This window comes from Balearica regulorum, chromosome 4 (assembly GCF_011004875.1).
Source record: "Balearica regulorum gibbericeps isolate bBalReg1 chromosome 4, bBalReg1.pri, whole genome shotgun sequence".
Classification (NCBI taxonomy): Eukaryota; Metazoa; Chordata; class Aves; order Gruiformes; family Gruidae; genus Balearica; species Balearica regulorum.
Window position 1 is genome coordinate 40,149,439 of NC_046187.1, and position 17,411 is coordinate 40,166,849.

At 36.0% G+C, this 17,411-nt stretch overlaps 1 protein-coding gene across 5 annotated transcripts in view; it reads left to right on the top strand.

Moving 5' to 3' along the window:
* PALLD (palladin, cytoskeletal associated protein) overlaps positions 1-17,411 on the top strand; it is a 207,728-nt gene that overhangs the window by 52,956 nt on the left and 137,361 nt on the right. The window contains exons 1-2 of one of the 5 annotated variants that reach the window (XM_075751842.1): positions 981-1,101; positions 14,965-15,025. The exons of 2 other annotated variants lie outside the window; for them this stretch is intronic. In XM_075751842.1, coding sequence (XP_075607957.1) covers positions 15,009-15,025 — 17 coding nt within the window. In that variant the 5' untranslated portion in view covers positions 981-1,101; positions 14,965-15,008. Of the gene's footprint in view, positions 1-814; positions 1,281-4,296; positions 4,321-14,964; positions 15,026-17,411 lie in introns of those variants that run through there. 2 more of the 5 variants (XM_075751840.1, XM_075751841.1) reach the window with 2 other exon arrangements.

The following is a 17,411-nucleotide window of genomic DNA, read 5'->3' on the forward strand; positions in this document are numbered from 1 at the left end:
TTTTAACTAATCACAGAAACTGCTTCTGAGTGTATATGTAGTTTTAGTGGTCCTCAAATTAATTTGACAGAGTCTAGATTAAATAAAAGTAATTAACAAAAAATGAGGCTATCACTAATGATTTATTATTTTTCTTTGAATTTGTTATTCACTTATCAATGACCATTTTCAAGTTTTTAAAAAGCCCACATTTATTGGAACCAATATGCTAAAGCTTTTTACAAAAAAGTGACAATAGCTTTCTGATTATCCAGGAAAGAAGCCTAAATTTTTTTTTGTTCTATGGGATTTTCTTGTTTGTGTTGTGGGTGTTGATTTCCTTTTTGACAGAGATTTCCTTTTTTTGACTCTTCTGAATGTGGAATTTATTTATGAAAATTTCTGGAAAAGTATGGCAAAATGAAACTAATAGAGATTTTTATATCCCTATTTCCCATTATATTGTAAACTTGCAACATTTGCTATTTTAAAAATCAACATTAAGCAGTATCTAGAAGTACCTAGGATTGGAATTTATGAACTTCTGGAAAGGCAAATGTGATGCTATTTTTTCTAACACATAGTGAGCTTCATAGTAGCTTCTGGTTTTTCTCTCCCGTTTGCAAGCACATGCACACAGTGTGAAATGCACTCTGGCTTCAGTATTATCAAGTAGATCGCTATTAAATCATGCGTTGCGTGACGTGTCCCTGTAAGTGTAGAGCTCCTCAGTTACAGTTTAATAGTGCAATCAAATGAGCTGCAAGTCACATTGGAATTTTTTTCTCTACCTACTCTTGAGATCAGAATCTTAGGGGAGAGACACTCTCAGTACATGTGATAAGAGGGGAGAATGAGGGGAGACGGATCGCTACATTACTTCCTTCATGTTATTTTTGGATATGACTAGCATTCCTCCCCTTACACACACCCTCTTTTTTCCCCAGCCCCCATCTCTTACATGCATTACAAGCTCATACAAACACTCTCACGTACTCTGAAGTAAAAGCAAGAGCAACAGTTGGACTGAAGCCAGAGGACTTAAACTCCGCTTCCTCATTGCCAGCAGGCTTTGTTCTTTGGAATCAGCCAGAACTAGGGAGAACGTCTTCATTGCTGATCGTGAGTGGTTGGAATTTGGCAAGTCTGCTGTCTATTAATTTTTTCTGTGCTCTTCTGCAAACTAGGCTGAATTTAGAGCAGCAAAGCTAAGAGCTGGGAATAATCAAGAAATAAAGGATCCAGAGACCATCAGCTATCAGCTTCTTTGTGGGGGGTGGGGGTCCATCTGTTCCACAACGGTAAGTGCTAGCATTAAATGCATATAAAGATGCAAGAAACAAATAAGGTGTTTTAGCTGTTTTACTGCGATAGAGGAGGGGGAAAAAAGTACGTGAGTGAATCATACAGCGTGTGCTCAGTTATAGTGCTCTCGGAACAGTGCCTAGCAGCAAAATGTTCCTCATTTCTCCCTTTCCAAAAAGCACTATAAGAATGTATGTATTTTAATAAAATTCCTAAGTACCTGTACAATTCCAGACAGCTTTCCAAATGGCTTCACTATTGGGTTTTCTGCAAATTTATTGTTTGGGGGTTTTTTGAACCATGTGTAGTATAGACTAATTTTTACTAGCGGAGTAACTCATTTGTTTTAAGTGCAAGAGCTGAACCTGGGAAGTAAAGATCTTCCATCACAGAGGATACAAATAGAACTATAGGAGGATGGGGGAGTGTAAAGGGATAAAGTGCTTCCAAAGACTGTTTAGGTTATAGGAACTAAAAATAAACTTATTTTGAATGATTGGCATTCATTCATTCAGAGCACACACACCCCTCCTCCCCTGCCTGGCAAGTGAATCTGTTTTTAAAATCAAAAAGCTTTGAGAGTCTACTGTTCTAGGGCATGCAAGTGAAAGCTAATGTACAGTGGAAGAGAGTGTATGCTTGAATAAATGACTCTGAGAGGACAGGAGTTGCAAAAAGAAACTTGGTTTTCTTCCAGTAAGCAAAATGATTTAGCTGTTCTTGCTTTATAAAAGCGTTAACACTGCCGCCTTTTAGGTTTACTAGCAGAATGGATTGCTTTGTTACAAGGACCCTTTTTTTTACATCTCCTTCAGGTGTCTTGTCTTTAGGGAAAGTTTTATAATGATCAGCACAGTGGCAGGTTAATCCAAATGTCTTGCTTTCAGAAATGCCATCTAGCTGTCAAAGGAGATTCAGTGTAGGGACCCATTTGTTTTAAAGCCACTGATAAGCCCTGCTATCAGCATGCGATTATGTCTTGCTGAGTGGGCTATCTTAATAAAGTGATAAATAAGAAACACTTGAAATCCAAAAGTTGAACTGTGTAATGAATTTGGCAAAGGGGGAAAGACCAAGTGATTGAATGCACTTATGTACTTTTTTAAAAAATAACAAAAAAAACCCCACAACAAACCAACAAAAAACATTACTGGGACAATAGACCTGAAAAAAAAGAAAGCTTTCCTTTCCCTTCCCTTAACTCTGGCTCCATCAGCTAGTTCAAGCAGTTATTCCAATATTTTGTGTTGACAAGGTGAGCGGTCCCTTCCCCTTACCCCCTTCTTAACTGCTGGTTATCGGGGATTTGTGAAGGTGAATCTAGTCACATGAAAAATATGCTGAATGTGCAAATGGATGATTGTGCAAAGTATAGCAGGCATAGTCAATTAACTGTTTGTTTGAGGTCTGTAAACTTGTTTTTTCTAATTCAGGAACTCGTAACCATTCAGGAACTCGTAACCATTCAGTAACTCTCCCATTCTGACTTTCACCTTTCATTTAGAAGAACACTTTGCTTGGTACAGTAATTGGTAAAAACGATCTGCTAAATTCTGTTAGAATGGCATGACTGCAAAACAGTTCTTAACAGGATAGTGTGCAATATGTTAGAATGTTGGAGATGTTTAGTATACATTTTGTTTGCCATCTACTAAGGCACTTCTTTCTATAGCAGTTACTAGCTCTATTTATGGCAAGTTTATTCACTGAACTGGAATTGCACACTAGAACTAGCAAAGATTCTTTTTCAGAGCTAAAAATGGAATAGTGTTTTCCTGAGTTGGGCTCCCCCCTGCCGATGGCACCATGTCAGGTTGCCTCAGCAGCTGCTTTCAGTTTCACAATTTACGTGGGTGCTATAATGACATTTTTTTCTCATTGATGTGGTGGAAAAATCTGACATCTTTATGCTGTTTTTCCTGCGTTGATATGTTAAAGCATATTTTCTACTGACACTGAGGTTTGGCAATGAGTGTTGAGTTCAGAGATGGGCCTGTACCAAAACCCCTGGATTCCAACATCCATGAAGTATGAGAAGGTTAATAACTGGATCCAAACATCTTGGCTCTGGCCTGTTCCTGTTTTAAATGCACATCACTTTGGCCACATGTTTAAATTGTTTTTGAGGTGATTAAGACTGCAAGAAATCTTTCAGGCTGCAGACAGACTTTTAAAGAGGAAGTGGCATTTAAGAATCTTACAGTTAGTTAAGCAAAGCTTGCTGATTTGCTGCTTAAACTTGACTTTTAGGAGCCTCCAAGGAATTACATTCCCCTTCCTCTATTATAACTTTAGATGTAAGTAATATTTTGGAACTCCTTCTGAGGTGCTGAGAAAGCTAAGGTGCTGAGAAAGCTAAGGTGTTTTGTGCTTATTGTTCCTACTTGCTCGAGTGGAGCAGTGGAGGTTACTAGCAGCATTCATCCAGGTAACGCAGGTACCTCAAAGGGTTTGTTTGATCTTAAGCGATCTGCATATAAGCTTTTGACAAAGTGCCATACACATACTCATCTGTGCAAAAAATTGTGGTAGCCTATGACAAAAAAAATACTGTAGTGCAATGTAAGGGGATGCACAGATTGTTAAGGAAATTGTAGTTATTCTGCTTTTTTAATTGATCAGCTTCTTGGAGTCTGGCTGGCTTAATGGATTCAATGGCTCTCTGTGAATACAATTACACATGCATCTGCCAGCTGCTTGTGGTATCTCCGCTTCAGCAAGAAAAGCTGTTCTTTGGCTGTATTGGCTTACTGTGGCTTGTGGCACGCAACACTGATTTATTAGGCAGTAGTTGCATTTTTTTACTTTTTTTTCCTTGAATGATTAAACTGTGATGTCATTTTTTGTCTTGGCTTTAACCTTTTAAAGAACGGTTTGTTTTTTGGTGTGTGTTTGTTGGGGGTTTTTTTTGTTGTTTTTGTTATGTTTTTCTGCAGACTATTCTCTTAACACTAGGGAAGTGGGAAATGTCCCAATGTTCGTTGCAGAGCAACTCTGTCTACCCCAGCACATTCCAGGGCCACCGAATCATTTGTGGTGAGAGTGATTCAGATCTGGTTAAGATGATTTAAAAGAGAGGTTATGGGCATATTGCAGTTGTGCATTTAAGAAAATACAGAGAGGGTTTTTTTTACTGCCTGATTGAGACCACGTGGCTCCAACTTAAACTTTTTTTTAATGTGGAAATTGTTGGCTGGATGTACTCAAACGTGTTTTGGGGTTTTTTTGTTGTGGGGTGGTTTTTTTGGTTGTTTTTTTTTTTTTTTAATTGCCTAAAGGCCAAGAGTTGGGATCATAGCGTTTAATGGTAAGGTCAGGGTTAAAACAAATAGGTTTTAATGTTTCTTTGAGTAAAAGGAGAAATAGCTTCTTTGAATATTTTTCGTGGAGTACAAACATGCCTGTCTTAAATAAGAGCAAATGTATCTCAGGAATTCTTTTGGACATTACAAGGTAATTGGTGACCTGATTTGAGAGAGAGGGAGAAGGACAGAGATAAGGGAAGATCTCACTGTCATAAATCACAGTAAATATGTTCCATTCCAAATACATTATGGAAAGTATGAAAAATGAAAAGGAAGGACTTTTTGATTGTGTAAAGTTTAATTGCTCGCTCTCAGAATTAGCATTTTGGGTTGCTCTTAAGAGCAGTGAAAAGTTTATATTATTAAACAGTTTATTAAATTGTTGTAATTATCTAGAAAAAAGTATATCCCTAATCTAAAGGATGAGATTGTAATAATCTATATTGTAGGCACTTTGTACTATTATATTCTTTATATCCCTATTGTTTATTCTGATATAATTACTATTAATCAAATCTTGTTCTTCCCTCAGTACTCTCATAGTCGTTTCTTCTCAATTACATCCTTTTTCCCATAAAATGATGCATAGCACTTGATGTAAGACTTTCATCCAAATCTCCTCAGATATGAGTATTAGACAGTGAATGTTTTTTATATGGATACTTTCTAAATGGGAAAACAAGTCCATGGAGTTTCAAATTTAGAAAACAGATCAAAAGTTATAGCATTGAAAAACACCATTTATTCTTGCCTCTGGTTGGAAGATGAAGTAAAGATGAAGTACAATTCCTACTGTAGTTCTACATACATGGTAATTTATCTAGAAATAATATATAAGCATTATTCTACAACAGCAAATCCAATAAACAACACTTACAAGCTTTTTGCTGTCTTTCAACTATTAGAGTAGTAAATTTAGCTGGCTAAAACTGAAAAAAAAAAAAGAGAATAATCAGTCATATAGCTGTGTACATCCTTTTGAACTAGTTTCTTGCTTTACTTTCTAATGTGTGTCTAATTTCCATGTGAACTTTGTTCTTAACTTAAAAAATGGATAAAAACAACAACAAAAAAGCTCCCAACCTTTGACCAGGGTTCACGAATCACTGTTAGTTAATCTCTGCCTCACGTAAACTACAATGTAAATGTTTAAAAGTTATTTGCAGGTTTTTGTAACTTTGAAGTGCACAATGCAGATGGGAAATCTATTAGTATTTCTGAATAACTGCTGTGAGAATTAATCAGAGGTCAAAATGTATACTCCAGCACCTTCACATTCCTGCCTCTGATATGTTAATGTGTTTGTCTCAATGTTCAAATTTACTGTGCTAATGCATATAATATATGTAGAACAAACCTGAGTTGGTTTTATACTAGACAATCCTAATTGTAGTGTGGATAAAACAGTACGCTTTTTCTATAAAGAAAAAAAAAGGAAGCATGGCCTTTATGGTGCTCACTCTTAAAAGATGTATCTTGCACCTGAAGTCTTTCACAAATTCCAGAGTCCCTCAGTGCTTTACAGATCGAGTGAAGCAGAGGTGGTGAGATTCTACTGCGTAGCATAAGTGGGAATATCCCTGTGTCTTCATGTAAAGACCAGAATATTCTGCCCTTTGAGACATCTCTACGCCAGCTTTGATAGGGCTGCTGAGGGTATGCAGGTATTAATCTGTAACTAGATTGACATTTGCCATTCTTCCCAAACTTAATGACTACTTACAGGGCTTTTCTGATTGTAATGCTGCTGCAATCTGTTCATATGTAAAATAGATTCCCTCTCTTCAGACAGTTTTTTCAAACAGTGGAGAGAGGCATGATGGAAAAGGGCTGGATATAAGCATCAAGGAATTCCAGGATTTATACGGGCCACAGCAAGCACATATAAGTTCTAGCAATTGCAAAAAGGAGTAGACCTGAGTGTTGACCCTCAACCTGTTGGATCCCTATGGAATTTTTGATTTTTCCAGTAAAACCTGCTTTTGGTACTGTTTTGTATTTCAGTTTTCATAATGGTTGTGAAAAATACACATGATATGCTTTGAGGTATGACTGCCTAGGCCAGTGTATGTTGGTAAGGGGGAAGAATCGTGGAAGTGATGCATGTTTGGAGCAAGCAGACACTGGCCATAGCTACGCAGATAGTGACCAAAGCACAAAGCAAGGGCACATGCATGCTTTTGGATCATACCATATTGATGACTGGCAACCATAGATACAAGGTTGTCTGATAAAGCTGAAACCAAAGTTTCAAGTGAGAGCTGTGCTGTGTCTTGCAGCTGGTGAGAGCGTGTAAAGGTGCTTTAACTGTACTCAGTACATGCTGGACAGATAGCATCAGTTAATCATTGTTAGTGAGGCAGAGGTAAAGCCTAGTCCTTCAGGTCTGGCTTAGGTGTCCTTGTAGGTTTTGAAAGGCACAGTAATGCAACAGTTAACCCTAATGACAGATAATCTATTTGCATAAACCAAGTAAGTTGGTGAGATTTTGCCTATGCTATGTAATTTCTGTAAAGGAATGTTGTGTATAAGGATGCTGAGGAAATAGTGGCATAAGTTTTGCTGCCTTGGGAGAACTGAGGCTCCAAAGACAGGCAATTTTCCTTCCCCACCCTTTCCTTCCTTTTATCTGCTGTTTCAACTAGACCCTTTCACATAGCACACACTAAATCTGTCCTAGGACACCACAGATGTTATCTGAGAGTCCAAAGTCTTGAATCTTATTTTAGCACTTTTAATGGGTAGCTTTTTACTGTGTCTGCTATTGTACTTACCTCCAAGATAGGATATAAGGAAAGAGCATGCCAAAGAAAAGTACAGTTACTTGTAAAGATGACAGCTGTTACACAGAGATCGAGCCTTTTTTTTCCACCAGCAACTGTGAAAAATGTCTTTGATAATATTACATCAGGAATCAGAACAGGTATAACTGATATTGCTGATGTATTGTTTTGCTAGTTAATGTTGGAAATTAAGTTGGAAAGCTTCTAGTTTCAGTCCAGACCAGTAGGCTTAGAAACTATTTAACACGTTACAAATGTGGCTTTGCAAAGTGTCTGAAGTTCTCTGGCTCTTCTGGATATTAAACTATTTTTGAAATAAAGTTGATTTTTAGATTGGTTGCTGTATTTCAATGATTATACAAGTGACCTCAGATCTAGCTTTAATAATTGCCTTTTCTGAATTTGTCTTTAAATAGTTTTCTCAAAATTTTGTAGTAGTCCTTGCATATAGAAACTAGTCAATGCTGCTGACTCTGAATTACAAATTAAAGAATGCATGCAAGATAGCAAGAATTAGCTGTATGGATGAAAGAGACTTCAGCATATTCAGCAAAGATTGCATCCATAAGTTAAGAACAAAATTTGACAAAAAATTTAACTGTTTAAAAATAATGCCAATTAGCTGCATTATCACTGGGACTTGATTATTTAACTCCTATTGGCTTCTGGGATGTCAAACAAATGTGAAAAATAAAGAAAAAGTTCAAAATAAGTAAAACTTAAGAAAGCACTATATTAAAAAGATAAATATTTTAAAATTAAAACTGAACTGGAATGATCAGAATTTCTGCTTTTGCTCACTGTGTCAGGCATTACTAAAGAAAAACATTCAAACCACAAAATTTTCAAGATCCCAAAAATGGAAGAATTGTCTCTATTTACAAAGTTGTGATTTTATTAGAAAATATTAGGAAATCGTTCATTAAAAAAGCAAACAAACAAACCCCCAAGAACCAGAATATGAGTGGCTACTTGTGATTATTATTTCTTTTTAAACAGAAAGCATGTGGGGGTTTTTCTGAGATTTTGTTTATATACGTTGTTGGGTACCTCGCACAAACACACACAGCCCACATTTTATTTTCCTGAGGGCACTTGCGTGAGGACTTTGTTTTAGCCTTAGTGATCATCACAATTTTCATCTCCTATCAGAAATGATTACATAGAGCTCTAAGCCATATGCCACTAACTTCAGCCAAACCATCTGTTCCACCTATACGATTGCTGCTTTTCTTATCTGTACATACATGAAACAGACTCAGCTGTTGAAACTGTCTGTGAATACAGGTTAGCCTAATCCGGAATGCCTCGGTGATAGATGTTTCATGTGTTGGCATCCCAGCCATTCAAGACCTGCTGCTACTATTGAAAACTGTGGTTAGTCAAGTGCTGAGGTGCTTGTTCTCTACATCCTGTGACGCTCTGCAGAATGATTCCGATCTCTGCAGGCTGAGCCTCACTGAGTCAATTTGACTGCTGTCATACTTAATGCAAGGCACTGACAAAACTGCTGACAGCTTTCTTCCTTTGTTCTCAGCTACTAAGTTGCTGACCTGACCTGCATTAATCAAGTATTTTATCTTCCGGTCAACAGTTATATCTACTAACTCAGGCTTGGAGGTAACGGGGAACTAAGAAAAAAGGAGACGATAGTAGGAATAGTATCCATGCAAGAATGAAGCAGTTTTGTATTGGATATGTAGGGGTTTACTTTGTATTTAATCTGATCTGGTTTAGCTAATAGTGTAAATGCAAATAAAAGGGTTTATCTATTTAGCTACAATAATGTAGAGAACTATCTTCTTTAGGCATCATTTAATTGTGCCTGTAAAATCATGGTGATTGCAATATATGTTACAGTGGATTTAATAACGTCTACCTTTCATAACTCCAGCAAGATGTCTGCCAGTTCTGAAGGTAAACCTTCAAGTTCTACAGTTGCCACTTCTGTGTTTCCAATATGAATTAGACTACACACCCTGGATGGAGGTTTCTTTTTACTTATTGCTGATTTGGAAGTTGTTAAGGTTTGATGATTGAATGTTACGGGGCTTTTTTCTGTGAACTAGAGTGATTGGTCTAAAATACTTCTCAGGTTCCTCCTCTTTTTAAGTATTATGTTTTTGAGAAGTATTACTGCTTCATCTGAAATGTGTGTTGCCAGCCATGAACTTGGCACTAACTCACCACAATCATTAAATGCAATCTACCTTATGTATAGAATCTAAACTGCATAAATGCAATCTTATCCTTAAAATTTTCCATCTTTTTCTTTACTCTTAACTCTTTACAGTCCTTCCCTCAAAGTTCAAACCATTACTCCACTGGAAGATTATGCCTGGCAGCTCTGTAAGAGGTTTCTCTCCCCGTGTAGGCAAAGTATTGACAGCATGCTAGTTCTAAATCCATTACTGGTCAAAGTAGTATACACTTGTAATGGATAGCTAAGAGCAGCATTTCTGTTATAGATGATGTGCATTCCATTTCAGCTGGACAAGCAATTGTATTAATCCTACAAGCCCCAATAGTTCTTTGGGTCTGAAAAATGTTCAGTATTTTACATGTGATTATTAAATACTTTTTTTTTTAACCTGCTGTAACAGTCTTCACTGCTTTTTATTTTCTTTCTTTTCTTCCCTTCCATGAACATGTTATTTTCCTATCAAGTCCCAGAAGTGGTAACTTGATGTAAACCTAGGTCTACATAAGCCAAGTGATGGTATCTGCAATTTAAGTGAATGTAGTTACAGTTACTTATTGTGCACATTGGAGACTTAGGTGCATAACTGCCTTCAGAGTTAGTGGAAGGTGGCCACCTAAAATCCTTCTGTGACAATGGGCAACCAGACCCCTGAGAATGAAACTCCAGTATTTCATTGCCATGCAGTGCTGCATAATAACTTACATCAGTCTCTTCATTCCGATCTGCTAGCTTTTTAAAAGATTAAATAATAATTTCATGGCTAACAGTACATCTGGTAATGCAAGGTCGGAATCTGCTCGTATTCTAGAGACCTGGTCAGCGCACGGAAGATGGTCTTAAGGCAGTGAAAGCTGAGTTCTTACCTGGCTCTTACCTTTCTTGGGTGGCAGCAAAGTGCTTAACTTCTGTTTCTTAATAATAAAACATATCTAATTATCTCATGTTCAATTATTATATCAACGCCCAAAGTCCTATTCATTGAGCTTTTCTTTAGAGAAACATTTTTATTCAGCTACCTCAGACACAAGAATGTTCATTGTGTGTTTGCCGATGTTCACTGTAGATGAGTAGGAACTGTTGTTCTGATCTGTTAGATCCTGTCTTGACTGTTGTTACAAGGTGGTCCAATGCTTATATTTAGTAAGATAGGTGACATGTTCTAGATGCTCTGGAAAATTGTGGGTGAATGTTCTTACTGAAAATATATGAGAGTATGCCTAGCCAAATAGAATAGGAAAAATGGATGAGGGGAGGGAATAATGGAATAAAATGAGGGAGGCATGGTATGCTGCTCTAGTTAGCTCTTCCACTGTTCCACTCAGTGTCTCTGACACTGAGAACAAACCGTATGAAACTAGGAATGTTATTTCTAATACCATATGCGTGTTTCTTTCTTCTGAAGCACTAAACTGTAACTCTGTTCTCATATGCTTCCCCTGCTACTGACTCTCAGTACAGGGCTGGTTGCATTTGAAGACTACTTTTTAAAATGCATGGAATACCTTTCTATAACTTCATTTAAACAAATATTTGGGGCTGCTCAATAGAAAATAAAACAATCAGAGTTTGCTGGATTATCTTTGGAATCCATTTTGGAGAAAATATTTGTATATATGTATTTCCATGTGGGGCAAAGGGTTCCTTTAGCCACTGAGTGAAAAATACGGAGCAGCATCTCTACTTTGGAAATCTAATATTCTGATTTTTTTCGGAAGAGATTATAATCTTTGCATGAAACAAAACAGCAAAGAAATCAATTTCTGCTGGCACAACAGACACAAGTAGAAGGGGTCTGTTTGACTTACTGACAAATGAATTTGTAGAAAAATCTGAAAAGCAGATAATGTCTACCACACTTTGACTTCAGGGTGAGGTATTCCAGGCCCAAGAAGGAAGTTGTACAAAACCAGTCAATTTAATTACCTGTCAGAAAGAAAGAAATTATTGCTCGCTGTCTGGCATTTCATGCCCTAAAACTATAGGGGTTCCTATGTAGTAACTAGTTGAATGCAAAAAGTATGTGTGTCAGGTGCTGAATTCTGTAGCGAGTGTTTCACAGTTCTGTGATAATCCTCTGAGAATATAAAATTCCAAAAGTGTGGAAAATGAAGGGTTATATCTCGTAATCATTTAAACCTGAATTACGTTAAAAAATTAATGAAAGCATCTACAATAATATTAGGGACAGAACTGCACAGTCAGCTGTTGTCAAGCTTTTTATGGCTACAGTTCCTCATTCTTCACATTTATAAACTATTCCATGTTTGTTCTTTTATATATGGAAGCAGCTTCCATCTTTATTGGCATTGGAGGCAAAGTATTGCCTATATTGCAGTGGAGATTGAAATGTATAAGATATTTCAAAAGAAAAAAAAAAGCTTCCAGCGAAATATGAAAACTAAAAAGACAAAATGAGAAAGTTGCATGGTATGTTAAGAAATCAAATGAATGTACATTAGCTGTACCTACTCTGCTTGTTTTAATTTGAACTTTTACTTTGCTTCATTCTCCCTCTCACTGCTCATAGCAACTACTGATTTTAGTGTAAAGTCTTCTGAAATACAGGTAAATGTGCCACAGAACTACTGTATGAACATTTTTCTTCTGTATCTACTGGCTTACTTCTTGACTTTTATTTTGTTTTTACTAACCCATTATGGAGAATTGCATTTGTAGGTATGTCAGAAAGCTAAAGAATTTTCCTTTTTAATGCGGTTTAAATAATTTTGCAAATTGCTGACCAGATTATGATCCATTAATATTCACAGGTTTTGGGTTGTGATTTTTTTTTCTTTTTTTCTTTTTTCTTTTTCTGTGAGTGTATGGGATTATTTTGGTTTGGGTTTGGTTTTTTTAACTCTGAACCTCAGAGAAGTTACAGATGGTTTAACTACTGTATTTATGAAACAAACAAACATTTTCCAAACTTAAGAGGTGTACTTTGGCTAATAACAAGTGGAAATTTGCAACTATTCAATTACTTTCCTGTATCTTCTTTTAATCATATTGAGAAAATACATATATATAAAACGTAAATAAAAAAAATATATAAATAACTGTTGGGTTATTGCATCTTGCTGCTATTTCCAATCCAATCTCTCTCTCTCTCTTTTTTTTTTTTTTTGTTTTTTTTTTTTTGTTTGTTTTTTACTCCCCTGATGTTTACAGGCTTTTATAATTAAATTTTGGGGTCGTATATCTGAGGAAAATAATTTTAAGTGAAGGGAAGAGATTTTTCAATCTTGACTTTTAACAGCTTAGCCTCCTGAAGTTGAAAGTATTTTGTTGTGAGGCAGTATTGACTTCGTTCTGAAGGAAATTTGTTTTAATTTCAACACATAATGAGAGCTTGAAAAAATGACATATTGTCAAGTGCAGCCATCCAGTTTGTTGAGTGATTGCTTGCGTTACTGAAATACGGAACTGTAATTGTAGTGGAGCAGAGAGTTCTTTTGACTTTTCAGTTGTGCCAGAAAGTGCCTGCTCGGCCTTTTTAGGAGCGGAGCAGTTTTTCCTTTAATTTGATTTATCCTTCCTCAGTCTGGCTAACCCGAGAGAGCACTGTTATTTCTTAGGCACTTGCAAAGAAGCTGTAGCCATCTTTGCACAGGCTGCACTTCATTTCAAAAGGACATATATCGCAGATGTATGCTTGAGTTGTAAGTGGCAGTAGCACCCATGTATGTGCCAGAAACTCAAGCTTAGTCAAATAGAAGATTATATCAAATATGCTCTTACAGACTCAAAGATGTCCAATACAAAATAATGCTCCAGAAAATAGTAAAGTGTGAAGAAACTGTCCGAGAAGAGATGATGTAGGGCAATTGTTACGTTAAGTATTGTTAATCACTTGTTCTGCAATAAGGTTTCTGAATTTTCTGAAGAAAATAACATAAAGAATATAAATAATCTTGTTAAATTAACTTGCAGTACAGTACCACTTATCTAATCTGTCCAACAGCCCTCAAAAATGTCCTACAGATAGAAACCTTAGTATCTTAAATTGCATATAAATTATTCTTGGGTTTTTATTCATGCTTTTTATTTACATATATGAATGTAGACACATAATTTGTAAATTTATATATGCCCAGATTCACTACTTACAGCAATTACTCAATGCAATGAGAAGGCTTTGTTATTTTAAGATAACTAGCTGTATGTCTGGCAAATAATCAACATGCTTGTTGTAAAAGGTGGTTTGCAGTTTGCACTACATAGTTGGTCCTTAAATTGCACAGTATTTTCTCTCTTTCTTGGTCTGATGATTACCTAAATCTAGAATGAAATGAATTATCTATCCAAATCTATTTGTCAGTTAAACTGCTGCTTCGAAAAGTGACACACTTATTTGGGCACTAGCCCATGCTATACAGGAAAGTTCTGTGTAAGATATCTGAAACTGTTTGAAATCTATGGGTTGCACCTCCACCTGGTCAATGCTTTTGTCTTCAGAAAACATGCAGTTAGGATTAAGAGTAATAAGGTACTTCGTGTTTTGTTGATGAACAAAGATAAGAAAGAAATATAAATCTTTTGGGGCAAAGATCAATCAAAATAGGATATGAGGTAGGATTTAAACTTTGGACTTCAGAAATGGAAAATAAGTTATTCAGCATACAGTTCATTGTTCTGTTATTTCATATATGAAGGTTGACTATAACATAAGCAATATTTTTTTAGAAGAAATTGCTTTATAGGCATAAGATACTTATTCATTCTGGTTTGAGAAGAAAACATGCAGATTTTTCCTTTAATATTAACCACTTTTTTTGTCCAGTTAAAGAAATATGATCTCCTTGCTGTTCTTCCTGAATAAATACAGCTGCGCAGATGTCTTTGTTCTGCATGATGAAACAGGATTACCTGAAATGTGGTATCTCATTTGGATACCATTGGATGCATTTGTGAAATATCATTTGCCTCAACACCACAGTTCTGTCAACAAGAGTCACTTCCCTGGTTTCTTTGCTGTATGTCATAAATGTACCTATGAGGCTTTTAAGCTAGTTCAACAAGAAAGTTGCTGGGTGCTTTTCATTGTTCCTCTCTTAAATATTTAGATATTTTTCTTATTATCACAGAGTTCTAAAAAAATAGTGAATATATCCAGGTTCTAAAAAAGTTACTCCTGCAAGAAGTGAGTAGTCAGTAGTGAATATTACCTTAACCTCCCGCACAGCCTGTTATGACAGAGATGTTCATTAATCACAAATAAATAGCTTTGGATTACATATCCAAGTGAATCATACAGTAGGTACCTCTTTTCTATGATATATTTTCTCTGGTTTATATAAAGAAAAAATTAGCATTAAACTTCTTCATGATAGCCATGAAATGTAATTCAGTTTTGTTCTTTAAATCTCACCATTTTTTCTTTTACATCCAGATATTTCATTACTGCGTCATGCATATCTTCTAGACTTTTATAAGATGCAAAATAAGCAAAGGTAACTGTCAAGGAAATTATTTAAAATTCTCTTAATCTAATCTAAAAAGTAAAAAAAAGTGTTCTCTAAAAGATTTGGTATATGGCAAGTAAGACAATTATAAATCTGTGCTTTGCTCAGTGTTGTGTTCAATTTTCATACTTCTGTCATCAGTTTTGTTTTTTCTTGCGTGCAAATATATCTGTCAGGTAATTAAAAGCCTGCATTAAAACCTGTATTTAAAAGCTGTGAAGTGAGGCCAACAATTGCAAAGACAGAGACAAGATGCAATCTTTAACAAAGAATTTAAGCTAATCCTGTGATTTTAGGACAGAACGATTAGTTTTTAATCAAGTCTGGCAATACTGTTTTTTGTTTGTAATTAACTGTATGCAGCTATGTAAGGCCGTGGAATACTGCAGTATCCAGAGAGGATGATACGGGCTACAGGCAGGATCTCTGCTGTAACTCTGAACATCTTCTCTGGGGCTGTCAAAAGCTCAAGCTATCTTTCCTTTTATTTCCCTAGCCAAAATGCTGAAGCAGAGCAGAATCCTTGTCCCACAGGTAACGTGAACAGAAAGAGACTTGGAAAACCTACACAAGAATGTAGGGAAGAAATTTTCCTAACGATAGGAATAATCTTAAAAAAAAAAAAAAAAAAAAATCTTTGGAGTTACTGCAGCCTGCAAACAAGGACAGAGGCCATTGCTCACTGTTCTCAGCTTTGTCGCTCATGGCTCAGCTGGTCACATCTGTTACCTTCTGTACCCTCTCTTCTCTTTGCATCCTTGTGCAGAACGTGATGCAAAGCTTGACTTCAGAGGGAGCAGAACTAACTTGTAGGAAATGGAGGGCTGAAATGTTGACAAAGTGTCTTGAAAATGCCATTTTGGTATTCTTTTGCCATTTTTTTTAACATTTGAGAAGGCAGTTTTGGTCCCCAAGTACAAGTGCAATTTACTCAACTGGATGTGAAGTCCTCACTGAAATTTGTGAGAGCTTGCAGAACACTGTGCAACACCTGAAGAATCAGTTAAATTCTGAATAAGTATGTAATGTATACTGTTTATAATGTAACACACTTTTTATTATAAAATTGGCTTCTGTGGTTTTCAGTGTATAGAGCCATTTTTTAATTGCTTAACAGGAGGTTCAGGCAAAGCACCATCTTCTATCTTCAAATCTTAATTTTCTTTTAAGATGACAAAATATAAATATTTAAAGTATGTATGTTGTTGTTGATAACTCTTTTATGCATTGCATTTACAAATAATGAGTTTCTAGATCAGGCATAAAAATACTGCATTGCGTGTTGCACAAAAATTGAGCAGTATGCAAAGAACTTAAGCATACGAATAATCTGATTACTGCAGTGTATTCTAAATCTTATATGGTGAAGTTGATTTATTTTAAAAAATCAAGTTAAATTCTTTAAGTAGTAATGTTTTAGAGTCTGGAAGTATTGGCCTGCTTAACTTCAATGGAGAAAAAACCAAAATGGTAGTTACACTGTATTGTGATGGAAACGCTGACTCTGCCAGTACAAGAACATCAGAGTATTTAATTTTAACTTTTCTTAGTGGACATACTTAATACCACTAAGGATAAAACTACTTTTTAATTTACAACTTATCTCTCTGCACTTTTTGTAGTGGTCAGAGTTCCCTATTATAATTCTTCCCTAAGGCTGTATCTTAAAGTTTCACTTCAGCTGCCATTTTAAATTAACTTTTAAGAGTGTGCAGAAAGGAAAACCTCTCTATTCCTCAGTGACTCTCAGAAAACACAAGTTCCAGCAGGATTATGCATTAGAGAGAACCTTGAACTGTTTTTCTTAAGGCCCTAGTGCTTACTCTGTCAGTGTACTGTTCAACACTGTTTATATTTTGTTCACAGTCATTAAAATCCCAGACACACGTGCTCATATGTATTTCCATGCATGGAGGGTTGTCAGAGCATAAAGAAGAGTGAAAAAGAGACATATTGCGTGAATCGCTACTTGATGTCAGTGTGCAGGAACTGCTGCTCATCTGGCATCTGATTGTCCTTTTTTGTTTGCTGCTCTAGTTCTGCCATCATGCAATAAAGTAGCCAGTGGAAAAGCAAAATGGACTTTGAAGCGTGAAAAGCGAGTATCTTAACCATTGTTCCCCTGCTACCAAAATACCTCTGACTGACTTCCTTGGAGTATTGACTTTACAGTCTAATAATTGTGTTTCAGTGTCTGCATTAAATACTTAATTGCTATCGTTTTAACATAGAGTAGATACAATGTAGGTGAAAACTAAGCATAGTTGGAGAAAAGGCAAGGCAAAGAGTGATAACAGTGGAAAAGCAAGCAGGAAAAGAAATGGAGGAAAGAGAATGAAGAATAAAGTAGGAAAACAGAGAAATTCAGTGTAAT